This window comes from Egretta garzetta, unplaced genomic scaffold (genome assembly GCF_000687185.1).
Source record: "Egretta garzetta isolate BGI_Z169 unplaced genomic scaffold, ASM68718v1 scaffold263, whole genome shotgun sequence".
In the NCBI taxonomy this organism is placed as follows: Eukaryota; Metazoa; Chordata; class Aves; order Pelecaniformes; family Ardeidae; genus Egretta; species Egretta garzetta.
This window is the reverse complement of record NW_009259233.1, coordinates 79,782-92,898: the sequence shown is the minus strand read 5'-3', so window position 1 is coordinate 92,898 and position 13,117 is coordinate 79,782. Positions and strand designations below refer to the sequence as shown.

At 43.2% G+C, this 13,117-nt stretch overlaps 1 protein-coding gene across 8 annotated transcripts in view; it reads right to left on the bottom strand.

The window, feature by feature from the left end:
* Positions 1–13,117, bottom strand: part of TOM1L2 (target of myb1 like 2 membrane trafficking protein) — a 60,329-nt gene that overhangs the window by 35,061 nt on the left and 12,151 nt on the right. For 2 of the 8 annotated variants that reach the window (XM_035891447.1, XM_035891450.1), the window contains exons 1-4: positions 10,535–10,656; positions 5,510–5,594; positions 4,740–4,818; positions 2,937–3,086 (exon numbers count right to left, since the gene is read on the bottom strand). In XM_035891447.1, the coding sequence (XP_035747340.1) occupies positions 2,937–3,086; positions 4,740–4,818; positions 5,510–5,594; positions 10,535–10,655 (435 nt within the window). In that variant the 5' untranslated portion in view covers position 10,656. Of the gene's footprint in view, positions 1–781; positions 874–2,936; positions 3,087–4,739; positions 4,819–5,509; positions 5,595–10,534; positions 10,657–13,117 lie in introns of those variants that run through there. The other 6 variants (XM_035891445.1, XM_009635855.2, XM_035891448.1 and 3 more) reach the window with 6 other exon arrangements.

The window sequence follows — 13,117 nt, the reverse complement described above, 5'->3', positions numbered from 1 at the left end:
TAACTCTATCCTTGCATTTTCAATTTACATAAGAAGTCATCTGAATGATGCTTCTGCATAATCGTGTTCCCCACTTCAACTCCATTTGCAAGTAAGGGTGAAAAACATTAGGCAAGGGATGCTGTATTTAATAATTACTCAAAAGAAACTTAGAGGCTAAAGTATGCTGTGTTGCTGCCCCCAACTTTTAATGAGGCTTGTTTGCCCAGGAGGATGTACTAATGCATCCTCTCTTTCATGGGCTTCCTACAGATTTTGTTGTAGTGAACTCACTTCATTTGCACTCTACCTTTTTAATATATTCTCTCTTCTGCAACTGTCTTCCCTGGAGAAAGGAGACACTTTCATTTGTATTCTTCCTCACCTGAGCCAGGAGCTTTATCTACATTAATGTGTCTCTCAGAGGTCACAAGGAGGACCAGGCGCTATTGTCCTAAGTGCTGTCTACACACATTGTAAGACAATCCCTGTCCTAGACAGCTTACAATTTAACTAGGCAACAGTAATACTAGCTCTATGGATAAGGAGCTGCACACAGGGCTTAGGAGACTTGTGCATTGTCCAAACAAGTGTATGACAGAGGTGAGATTGAATTCAGGTCTTCTATGACTTTGGGCAAGATTATCAAGTGTAGATACCTAAGGATGCTGCTGTATAAATCCCACTTGGCACCTCAGCGTAGCCAAACAGGTTAATTAAATACCATTGCAACTCTAGCCCCTAAATCAGTGACCACCACAAGAAAACTTTTCCAGCGTCAGACACTTTTTAACACATGTACCTTCAAAAGAATTTGCCATGCCCCTGAAAGTCTCCACATGATTCACCTTTGATGACAGTGCTCAGCTACTGGGCAGCAAGGTGGTATGAACTCTGAGGTGATACGCAAGCTCTTACCAGCAGCACAGAATAAGGAATATTTCCAAGGCCTTTCAACAGGTGAAGAAGGAAGGATAAGCAATATGTAATACATGCTAATTCATGTACACTGGGAAGCAGGTTAAGAAAGTGAGACACAAGATGCCCCACATCTCCAAACAGTCAAGTCTCTAGATAAGAAATTGGATGGCAGCTTTACCTACCCTTGCTACAGAAAAGCCTAGGCGTACAAGAGCTGTATGGTTGAAGACATATGCTGTTTGTCCATGCTTCTAGTTGCTATTAATCCTCTCATTTCTGTTCCTATTAATTCCCTGATATCAAATTGTAAAAAGCCTACAGAAGGGGATAAATGTAATGTTGGGAGCAGAGCTGAGAAGAGATCAGCCCCCTGGAACGGAGTTAACTCCAACTGCAGGGAGCTCTAAAGAGCAAGGTCTAAGCTGAGCAAAGTGGCCATGACGTACGGGGTATTTTGGGTGTGCGTGTCAATAGGGTAGCTGAGATGAGCGACTGCAATTGCTTTTCCAAACTTGTCAGGCAATCTGGAAAACAAAGTCCCCTACCACCTCCAGCTAAAGACACACTAACAGAACCCACCCACAGGCCACTTTCATAATTCTCAGGCTTTTTATACCAAAAGGCATTTAGTACCCAGAGTGAGGCTTTTAGCTCTACCACACTAAGTCTACTCACATAAAGCTCTGTGTAATACACTTAGGCAACGACTGCGGCTTTTTGGTTATGTTACAAACACTTCCATCTTAGTTGCATTGATGACCGGGAATCTACTTATATTGATGACCCAGGGTAACCAACATCCTCTAAAACACTGCAGCAGAGCAAACAGTACGGAAGCACGCACGGTTTCTCTTTATGGGACAGTATTTAACCTCATCTCCTGGTCACCGCATGCATCAGCTCTCCCACCAAAGCAGGCAGACACTCAAGGGCTCAGTCAGATGCACAAGAATTGCTTTTAATAATTTCATTAATTTTGTGCAATTTTTTTAGAAAGCCTTGAGATCACAGACCAGCAATAAAGGGACCCCACAGACCTCAATGTGATGCCCCCTAATTTCCCAACCTAGCCTAATTTCCTGTCCGGAAATCACTTATTTACATTGTCATGCTCTAACGATGTCCTGTCTGTGTATCCAAATAACAAATAAACCAGCAGAAATTCAACTGCATGCTTTGCCACAAGAATCAGGAGTATATCTGGAAAACTATGCTGCGCATTTGTAAATACCTTCTCACAAGAAACACTGCAGCAGGTTTATATCATTTTAAATACGCAGTGTCTTTTAGTCTCTGGTGTATGCAATAGCCTGTAGGAACTTAGTGATAAAGCTTCCTATAATTGTCAGATTTCCTCCAGGCAGGCACCAATGTTTCCTCATGTGTTGCTAATGGGTTGTGGAATTAACATGGCTGTTTATTGTTATGCTGCACAGAAGGAGAAGTGGCAGACAGGCCTACGTCTGAACTTCCCCACTGCAGGCAACTATCTGACAGTGCGCTTTTACTGCACAATAACCAGAGAAAAGACACCAAAACCATTTTAACTCCTATATGGTCATTTACTTTTCTATAACCATTTTTAAAAGGAATTCAGAATGCTTTCTAATGGAGGGAAACAGTTCCATTTTACGGTCAGAGAAACAGACACAGCAAAGTGTTCTGTAACTGACAGCACAAGCGTGATCCTCTAAAATTTCCTGGCCTCGGATGACAAGCCCATCACAGAAGCAGGTCTCCAGCTCCCAGATTCAACTGTTAAATTGCAAAACCATCCATTTATCTTTTATTAAGTCCTCTTGTTTTAGAGTAGAATGGTACATCCCTAACGAGAATCCAGACATTTCTTCCTGGATAAAATAACTATGCGTGTGCATGTCTGCTATTCCCTGTCAATCTGGATATACTGTTTGTTTTTACATATAAAAAACCTGCCACATTTTTAATGATGACAGCATGTTTAGCGATGCATAGCACTGAAGCAGACAGTCCTTATTCCAGGCAGCAACATATGGAAGCAGAGACAAACTGTGTACCTGAATCAGCGCTAGTACTTTATCCTGTACAATAGTGGGGGGGTTATTCTTGGGCGAGATGATTTTCACCAGAACACCATCTATGAAGTCACGGTTTGCCACTAAGACATGAAAGCGATGGCCACAGTTCTTCACACAGGTCTCCAACACCTACACATGCACAAAAAAACATTCATTGTTGGAGCAAAGCTTGATCACACACACAGCACCTATGTGGTTGGTTTCTGATTTGCTTTTTTTTAATTTATTTTAAAGCTTTTGATAGGAGGGAGAGAAAACAGAGGAGGAATTGCACTTATACTCTTAATTCTTCTTTTCTTCCCTGATTTTACCAAAAAGCTCCCTTCTCTACACACAGATTTAGATGCATCTCACCCACCGTTAACATATTGGGCACTTTCGTGACCTACCTTTGCCTGTTTTCAAGGTAAAGAAATACAAAGTTTCTTCTTCTTCAAAGCAGAACTTACCAACCTGCGCAGCTGAACAGCTAAGTACACAGCACCACATCAAGAGCAGGTAAGACAGAGGACATCCTGTCACAGTGAAATATTATCGTGCTGTGGCACTCCACCATTTTCGGTGTACCTGGAACACAGCTGGACCCACTTGCTCTAAGCTATAAGCCATGTTTTAGTGTTGGGAATTCAGGTGAATGATCTTCACTCATTCAGAACACTCCCTTGTGAATGCTCTGACAGGTTATACTTTGACACATTTTCCCCCTGCAACCTAGCTAGAGGCACCTTCCACTTGCCATTCAACTGCCATGGAAGAACAGCTGTTCATTTTTCTCTGAAGAACATGATTAGCATGGAGATAAATCCAACGCGTCACTTCTCCTTACAGCCATGCCTAATAACCACTGCGACTCTGTATCTGAGGAGTCTGTAATTACTCTCCTACTCCAGCTACTTTCATCAGCCCTGATGACATGGACTCATTCCTGATGAATTTTGCTCTTTTCCTGCACAATAGATAATCTCATGGTTTGGTCTCTGGTCATCTGTCAAAATGACAATCCAGCATGGGAAATGGCAAGAAGACAGAAAGTAGTCACGCTTCGTCAGGGAGATGCAACAAGAGCTGTGTGAAAAGAATCATACAGATCACCTACCCGCAGCAGTATAACTCGATCTAGTTACCGCTGCTCATTCCTCAGACTGCTGTGGTGCAGAGCCTGCCCAGCACCGCGTGTTCAGGAGTGCTGCATTACCCAGGAAACCCTTAGCTAAAGCCATCAGTAGGAAAGGTCACTGGCAAATTATCTCACACCTTAGCAGTGCTGCCTAAGTGCACAGAATATAATTTACACTTTATTGAGTGAAATTAGATCAGCATAAATTAATTCGAGTCTCCTACAGAGATCCATTCACAAGGGAAATTGTGCATCAACTACTCATGAAGCTGAAAATATGGCAAGTTCATCATCCTTGCTTGCAGATATGCTCACAGCTGTTGTCTTGGAGTGGAGAAACAGTTGGACACAGGGAGATGAAAGTAGAAGGGAAAGCCCCCAAAGGGTACACAGACCCATTTGGGCTACTTTAACTTTCCTCAGTCAGTACTTGGGATGAATAAGAGCCCAGAAAAAAGCAGAAATCAACTGAGTCAGAAAAACGCTATGCAAAGCTTCCAGCAACTCTCCCCAAGGAAGTGAGGAGGCAATTGGAGAGAAGAAAAGGGCAGAGCAGTGGCTGTTAAAGCAAACAGTGTGTACATTCGAAAGAGTGCCAGGAAAAGGAAAATGACAAAAGAAAAGGGTTCTGCCCTTTTGAGGCATTCCAGCCTGCCCCCACTCACCGTCAGCGCCAGCATGACCTCTCTGTAATTTTTGTTTCCATTCAGCCTCTTCTTCAGTGCTCGAATGGCATCCTTTGGACTGAAGGAGAAACACACCATTTTAAAAAGACAGCTCAGACACGCTTTTCACATGCCACATACTGTGGGAAAAGGAATCCTTCACCATTTCCAGCTGGACATGAAGCATGTGTGTTAACTTCAGATTACTTGACTACAACCAAACTAGGGTCATGTAGAATGATATGAGGAGGCAAGGTATCACAGAAGTTAAGACCAGAGCAATTCCCAAGGCCTCCAAAACGGCAGCATGTTGGTCAAGCAGGAAAGACTGACAGCCACTGAGAAAAAGGCCCAGGGCATAAGACCAGTGATCAGTTCTCCTGCACACTGCAAGCAGCACAGCTTTTCTGATGCTGAAGGAGATGTATCAGAGAAGCTCTCTATTCAAATGGCTAAATTACTAGCATTGCAGCACTGCAGAGATACACCTGCTGAAAACAAGAACCCCAGAAGTACAAACTCGGTACCCTCCCCAGCAATACGTTTTTCATGCCAGCCCTCCCAAGCAGAGACCAACCACAGAAAGTGCTGCATCACACAGTAGTTTTCTGAAATGTCCAAGGAGCAGGAAAATGAAGCAACTCATATGCAAACTGCACTCAAACTATGAGCATCTGCCCCCAGACTCACTGCACCTCCTCACGTGCCGAGTATGACGGGATGAAGACTGTGTTTGTGAGACTTTCAAAGTTTGCTGAAGTAGCACGTACCCTTCTTCTGTCTCGTTGATAATGTCACAGATCTCCATGTTAAGTGTCCAGTCTTCACTCTGCAGAGAGCCATCTGTGGCCTTTTCTGTAAAGTAAAGAAAAATACATCTTTTCACATCTTCCTGATTAGGTACTATACTTCGATCCGTCTTCAGTTATGCTGAGCTGAAACTACCCGGAAGTCCCCACTGACTGTAAGCAATATCAAACCTTCCCTCCTGGTTTTAGGGATCAGCATAGAGGTTTCCAGACAGAATCAATTATCCCTCAAGCTCACTACCTTCAGCCCACATAGATGGGCTCTTCTTCAAAGACTCCTGAATTCCTGGGAGAGTAGGAAAATGTCAGCTAATTACAATTTAAACTTCTCAGATTCTGCATTGTTGGCGAGTTGTGAGGTAGGAAAACTCTCCCCAAAATCAACATGACCTCCTCCCTGTTTTAGTAGATAATATCTGCACATGAATCAAGGGAGGAAGGACAGCAACTTGGCGATAGAATTCAAGGAAGTCCAGAATTTCAGTATGGAGAGAACCACCAGCACATAAACACATTTAGCACATGACAGTTCAGGTCACAATATCGTTCATGGGCACCCCTTTTTGCCTGGGACTCTTGTACTGTGGTCCCTCAATACCTGCTTGCCAGGGGGCTTGGGCACTGCTCCCCTCTGTCCCACGCTACGTCCCCAATCTCCTCTCCATGCTGGGGCTACGTACACATCTCCCAAGCAAAATCTGCCTTCCTTGGGACTCCCAAATGCTCCCTCACTACTTGCGTGGCAGGTTAAGTCAGTCACTCCAGCATCAGACCAAACTCTATGGGAGGGATGACCTATAGCACTGTGACAGTGGCAGATGCCAACTGCTGGCAGTTTAATTTATAGACGTCTGAAATTCAGAGTAGCATAACCATAACTTCAAGTAATCAGTTGACAAGAACTATTTTCTCCTTGGGATTTCCTCCTAAATCAATATAGTTCTGTCTAGTGGTGCCTAGAACATCTCCTGAATTTTTCACACGCCTCACTTGCAGCATTCAAACCCTATCTGTGTTAACGCTGCCCACATTCAGAGATGCCATTGAGCTGAACATAAAGCCTGTCACCAGAAACACCTAAAAAGGGGACCTTAAACCCAAACATGACCTCCTCCACTAAATTAGTCTAGGTTTTTCTAAAGATCCCTGGCATCCAATGTTGGAAGGTAAATAGGGAAACAAAAGGATTTTTAAAATGTAAAATAAACCGAGAAAAAAAAAATCTTCTAAACATTTAAAAGCAGAAACAAAAACGCAGGTCCCATCTTCTCCAGCTATCCTGCCTTTACATCAGACCCCAATCTGTCTCCCAGAACAAGGCAGATTTTGTTTGAGGACACCAGGCTCCAAGGACTTCACACATCTCCCTCTTTGTTTACAAACGATGTTTTTCCCATTAACATTTCTATCACTCTGACTGAGGATACAGATGCCCACAGGCCATAATTGTGGGACATTATTTGGAGAAAGAATATGTGTCTGGGTAATTCAAGTTTCAGTGACTTGTCTACACCAAAATCATGGCTAAAGCAGCTCCACCAAGGACAGTAATTGCATAAATCCGAGACAAACCAGATAGCTATGCAAAATCCAAGCAGAGAGTGCTGAAAAGAAGCCATCTATCTGCAGAATGGAGAGGACCCCACGGCAAAGGAGATTATGGAACAGGAGATCATTCTTTGCAGGCCTCGCTTCCCATTCAGAGAGGCAGTGCGGCGAGGCACGGCGTCTGGCCTGCCGTGGAGAAAGGGGAGGCTGCAAAGGTCCCAGCTGTGCCATCTTCACCTCTGGGTCTTTTTCAGCCACCATCACCTCACAGCAGAGTTCACTCTGGCTCTGAAAGCTCTTTCTGCTTGAGAAGGAGCCTCAGAGTGATGCACAGCTTCCAGAACGTCCAATAAATACTGGACAGGTTATCGAGTATTTTTAATTTACTGCACTTAGGCTACGTTGGGTAGGGATTCTCTTAAGGCAGAGTGCAGGCAGAGCTGTTTAATGCTTTCTGAGATACCGGAATTCATCTTTGTGCAAAGCTACTTGTAACAACCATTTTCTGTAGGTGTATTTTGTTCTTATACTGTATACAAGGCTTTATTGCTACAGAATGTGATCTGCCTTCACCTCCATATAGTCCTTGTTGCTTAGGAAAACATATTTAACATTAGAGAAAACCCCTTAATATTCAGAGATATAAAAAAAAATCACTACATCTGCTCTGCTGCAGAAGGTGATCTCCAAAGTGGCAAAGGATTTACAAGCACAGTGCTGCAAAATGAGAGATTACGCCTTAAAAAGTGGGTATTCCTTAATCTGGGCGTACGATTTGTTTTCTTAATCTAAAACTGTATTAACAAATTTGCGTCTTCTTGACAGCATTTGGCATCAGGCAGCGACTTAGCAATATTCATACTCTCTGGTTCTGCTATCACTTTTTATAAATGCTTGTGGAAAATGCTGATCCTGCACAAAGTTGTGCTTGCAGCCAATTCATTCATTGGTCTTGTAAGACCCATTTAATTAAGGTTTCTTTTGACAAAATGTGTGTATGGCACTACTCCACAGCTAAAAATTGTGATAGTTTGGAGACAGCAGAGTAAAGAGATACTGCTGCAGCACTGTATGGAGGGTGGCATAGGAACACTTATCTGGGGTCCCCAATAACCTCATTAGTATTTCCCTTCTGAGATTCACTAGGGAAAACGAAATCCCCTTTCTCCCAGAAGGTTTGGTTACCGCCTTTTTATTTTTCAATTTCTGTTCTTTAGCTGGAGTAATACATGGTGGAGACTGTGTGGGTTTAAGACGTAACAGTTGTCTTTTTGAGAATTAGTTCTTTTCCCTTGGGTAATTTTTAATTCGAATAAGAGTCAGAAGCTAATTTTAGTCTCTTCTTCAGCGACAGAGAGCACACAAGCTCTTGTCATCTGTAGTCGTTTGTCCTTTGTCGGGTGTGTGACCCAGATTTGCTGCTGCAGTGCTCTCTCAACTGGTACAAAGGAGTTAACTGACTGCAGAGAAGGCATACGGGTTTGCGTGTGATTTGTTTGAAGAACAGTATTACGCTGCAAAGAATTGAAAGCCTGTAGAGCTCTTCCAGAACCAAAACGCAGCAGGTTGTAGTTCTGGATTTCCGGCGAAACAGCTCTGCCTGCACTCATCTGTAAGAGAATCCCTGCCTAACATATCCAAAATGTAGTAAATTAAAAATATTCAATAACCTGTCCAGTATTTATTGGACATTTTGGAAGCCGTGCATCCCTCTGAGGCACCTCCTCAAACAGGAAATAGATACCACTGACAAGATTAAACAGATTTTGGAAACTATCGCAGAATTGTGAAGGAAAGGCATGCAAATCATGCAAATACCCTTTTAAAAAAAGGTGCCGGTTCCTCAATCTCTTTCAGCCTCATTAAAAGCCATCTAAATGGCACTAGTTCACGCAAGGACTCTGGAACGTGACCAAAGGATTCCAGGGTGACATAAGAAATGTTAAACTAGACAAGGAAAAAGGCAATGAGTAGGAGTCCTTCCTGCCCCTCCCTTCCCTGAACTGTAGAGTTTATGGTGTAGTTTAATTGCGTTAACAAAAGGGCTGGCAACTCCCAGCCTGAATGCCAAGGGTGCCTTGCAGAGCTTCTGCCCCGAGAGCAACTCCGAGCGCTGTGTTACTGCCGACTGTGCCACCACAGCGGGGGCCAGGAGTTAGCGTCTCACACGGGGACATGATGCCACCAGTGAGATTATCAGAAAGTGTCTCTCAGAAACAAGATGCTATCGGTTCCCACCACGTTTCCCAAATTAAAGCATAAATGTTCTGGTAGAAAGACAATCTGGCACTCCACGCCTGACATGCTGCAGACCTTGGACACTGCGTATGCATGCACAAGCATTAGCTGATCTCTAGTCTGCAAAGAAAAGGAGAAAAAATTGTGCTATTTTTTCATTCACACCTTCCCTCCAAGATCTAACTCTTGTGGCCACGTTTCCACACTCTGCCAAATGGCAATATCAGTATTTCCCTGCTCCCACTGAAATCGTGTACATTTTAGGGCAGCCAGAAGGCGTCGTTCAGTAGCGTCAAGTTTTCAGTGTAAACAGTCTCAGTGCACACACCCCCCAGCCAAGCCTCTTCCCAAGCAACCTGCTCTGACCTGAGAGATGTCACCACAAGGAAATGGAGTCAGAAGTGCCCGTGTAACCCTCACGTAATAAACAGGCTGTGCAGGGCAGGACAGGAATGCTCTTTTCAATGCAGGGAACAAACAGAGGAACTTTTACCGCCCATCCTGAACCCAGCTCAAAAGTCACCTAACAAAGAAACGCTAACACTGGTTGTCCTCCAGAAGCTGCTTTCACAGCCCTTTTCAGTCCATGATACTTTTGCTTCAAAGTTACAGTTCAATGTTGATGACACTCTTAAAATTTGACTTTGTTCACATACGGATGAGATAAAGCAGAACTCCTCACTCTTCTCGGCTTCCCGCTTCCAGTGCTCATCTCTGACCATTACACTCAACCTGCCAATGGAGACAGCCTGAAGCTTTTCATCAGGGTTGCAACCACGCATGTTGAAGTCTGTATGCTATTTAACTCACATACCATACGCATGCTTACACTGCTGAGACTGAAAAACCAACTGCTGGAAGCACTGAGAACATCTACTCTTATTGAATGATGACAGCAGGCACGATCGGGGTAAAAATCTCTCCAAAAGCTCTATCTATAAGCACCAATAAGTGCCTGCGCTGCTGCATAATGTTCTTGGAAGAAAAGGCAAAAGTGAAAGTTAAACATTGCACTAGCTCCAAATCACATTAAATGAAATGGGAGAACTGCGCTGTTTTCTGTCTGAATACCAGAATCTCGTGAATGAACAGATCTTTGTGTTCAGAGAAATCACAGTTTTGTCTCTTGGGACTTCTCCAGATGTTGCTTCAGAGACTCTCGATTCATATGCTTGGGAAGAATTATACCTGAAAAATCACCTTCTGTTTCTGCAAGAAGCACGCACACCAATGCACAGTATTGGAGAGATCCAAAAGCAAGAAAGCTCCAATTCCAAATTTCTCCCCTTCCCTCCAACAGTGTTTGGTATTCAAGTAGCATAAAACATGTTGGGTTTGGTTTTTTTTTGCTTGGAAGTTCAGAAGATCTCGGATCTTAGATCTTCGTCTTGCCTCTTAACAGTCCACCTGCCTACCAGCTGTGCTCCATGACTGAAATTAGAAAATCAAAGAGTCAGATGTGTTATATTTCACTCTGCATAATATGTGACAGAGAACAGAAGAAGCCACAGTATTAGCAGGCTTTTATTTCCATCCTGCTGGTCCCCCCTCCCTTCAGCTCAGTGGAGCTCTCTCAGAAGCAAGGGCTATCAGCCGAGGCCAAATGCAAAATGTTTTTATAGAATGGACAAAGGTCTTTCAGGAAAAAAACAAACAAACAAAAAAAAAACAAAAAAGAAGAGAGTTTTGCAAGGCAATGCAAAACATAAAAGACAGCTCACAAGGGAAGACAAGGTATTGAACGAGACAGTAACATCCCTCCTCTGAGTTGTAGCTTATAGAATTGTTTTGCTTTAAAGCATCATGTTTTGTGATGGCAGTTGTCTCTCTTGGACTCGAGAAACCATCAATGACCTGCATGGCACCATCAATAAGACCTGGGGAAAGACCATACAGAGGCCACAGAAACATTTCAGCTGTCCAAGCAAAATGAAGATAAGCCCAAAGATCCTCAGCATTTGCATGGCTGCTGAGTTCAAGACATCTCACTTGCAAGACAGAGATTCGCTAGAATAAACACACTTGGATACTCCTGGACCTAACAGTCTATCCTTGCTTTCTCTCCATTTGCTGTTAGAAAGACAGTCACGGACACTTAGACATTATGGTAACGAACAGGAGGGTTTTTTCCTTTATCAAAACGCTGCTATTAAAAAATAAATGTGGCTCATTCAAAATTCAAGATCAAAACTCAACTCTGAAGTGACTTACTCACAAAATCCTGGCAGTTTCTTTGTTAGGAAGCACAGCTCCAATAGCATTTTTCAATTAGCCACCTCACCGCTCCAAGTCCTTTTTCTACATTCCTTATTTCACACTGCTCTGAAAATGCTGAGCTTCACACTTCCAAAGAAAAAGCCAGTCAGCTAGAACAAACGGGCTCAATCTGAACTGCAAGGCATTACAGAGAAACGTGATTTGGGTTGTACTGCTGCAGCACTGGTCATCCACTTTGACCGTTGTGGTTTTTCAATTGATTTTAGCTATGCTTACATCAAAATTCTTTGGGATGAAGTCGTCTATCCTCCACGCATTGTTTTGCCAAAGTTTCTGGGGCTGAATAAATGAATAATCATAGCTTATAATGACTGTGGAGTCTACATTAAAATAAAATAACAAGAGAAGCGGTGGACATGCATATGTGCAATCGTAATGAGTGTTTAGCTCAAATGCTGTTTGAAGGCACAGCAGTAAACTGGGAACTGTCATTTTCTCCGATTAACTTTCAGGTTTTCTTCTTTCTGAAGCTGCTGCCCAAACGCTAAACTTCTTCAAACCTGCCTTCCCAATCACACTTACCTGCCTGCAATCATGAATATGTAATATGCAATTACTGTGCCTTTTTAAAGACCACATGGCACTCACAGTTATGCTACAGCATTCCTGTGATTTAGATACGCTACAGAAAAGACGTCGCCCAACAGCTCCCACAGATTCAGCCTCTCAGTAGTACGAAACTACAGCTGATTAACTGAGCATAGCTGCACAGCAGTTTCAGAAACAGAGCAAGGTGAATGGATTAATATGTATTAAACAAATACTAACAGCTGTATAACAAAGAAAATTTTTCTTTCATAGTCCGATCAGAGCTTCACCTGAACAAGTAGAAAAATAAACCAGAAATCCTTATAATAATATCAGAGTAGGCAAGGGAGCGTATCAGCCTGACTCGCTTAGTTTATCACATCTCATAGGTCTCAATGCATGTGCAGGCTGTGAAACCAGACTGGACCTTCCAGTACTACGCTATTGCATTGTCCAGAAATGGCCCGACAGGGCAAGCTACTCCAGGCAGTTTCTGTACCCTGGTATCGTTCATCTCAGGCATAAATGATGGTTTAGTCACAGTCCTTAAAAGCATTTGGAATCTGGATCCCAAGCAGAACAGCGTGTTTCTATACAATAAAGACTTTTGTTATGAATCTTCTCACTGAAGCTCCCCATCAGCAGAAATTGTTGCTGCTGACAGCATGCTCCACTGAATGACATGTGTATCTAAGTTGCTCCCTTTCAAAACAGATGGCAGAAAGAGACTGCTGCTTCTTTAAAACGCGGTGAAATCCCTCCACCTTCTTCATTCTACACAGTTTTAAAAACAAAACACAAAAACCCCACCTTCCTCCTATGTACGGTACATTCATTAAAGCTAGCGTGTTGACCCATGTACCGTAAATAGCTGTCCTTCAAAGCTAGGTCATGCAGCAGCTCCCAGCTCATCAAGCCATTTGCATCATTCTGAGGCACTTTTCCCTAAAACTCAGCCTGCACCGCACGCTGCTTCAC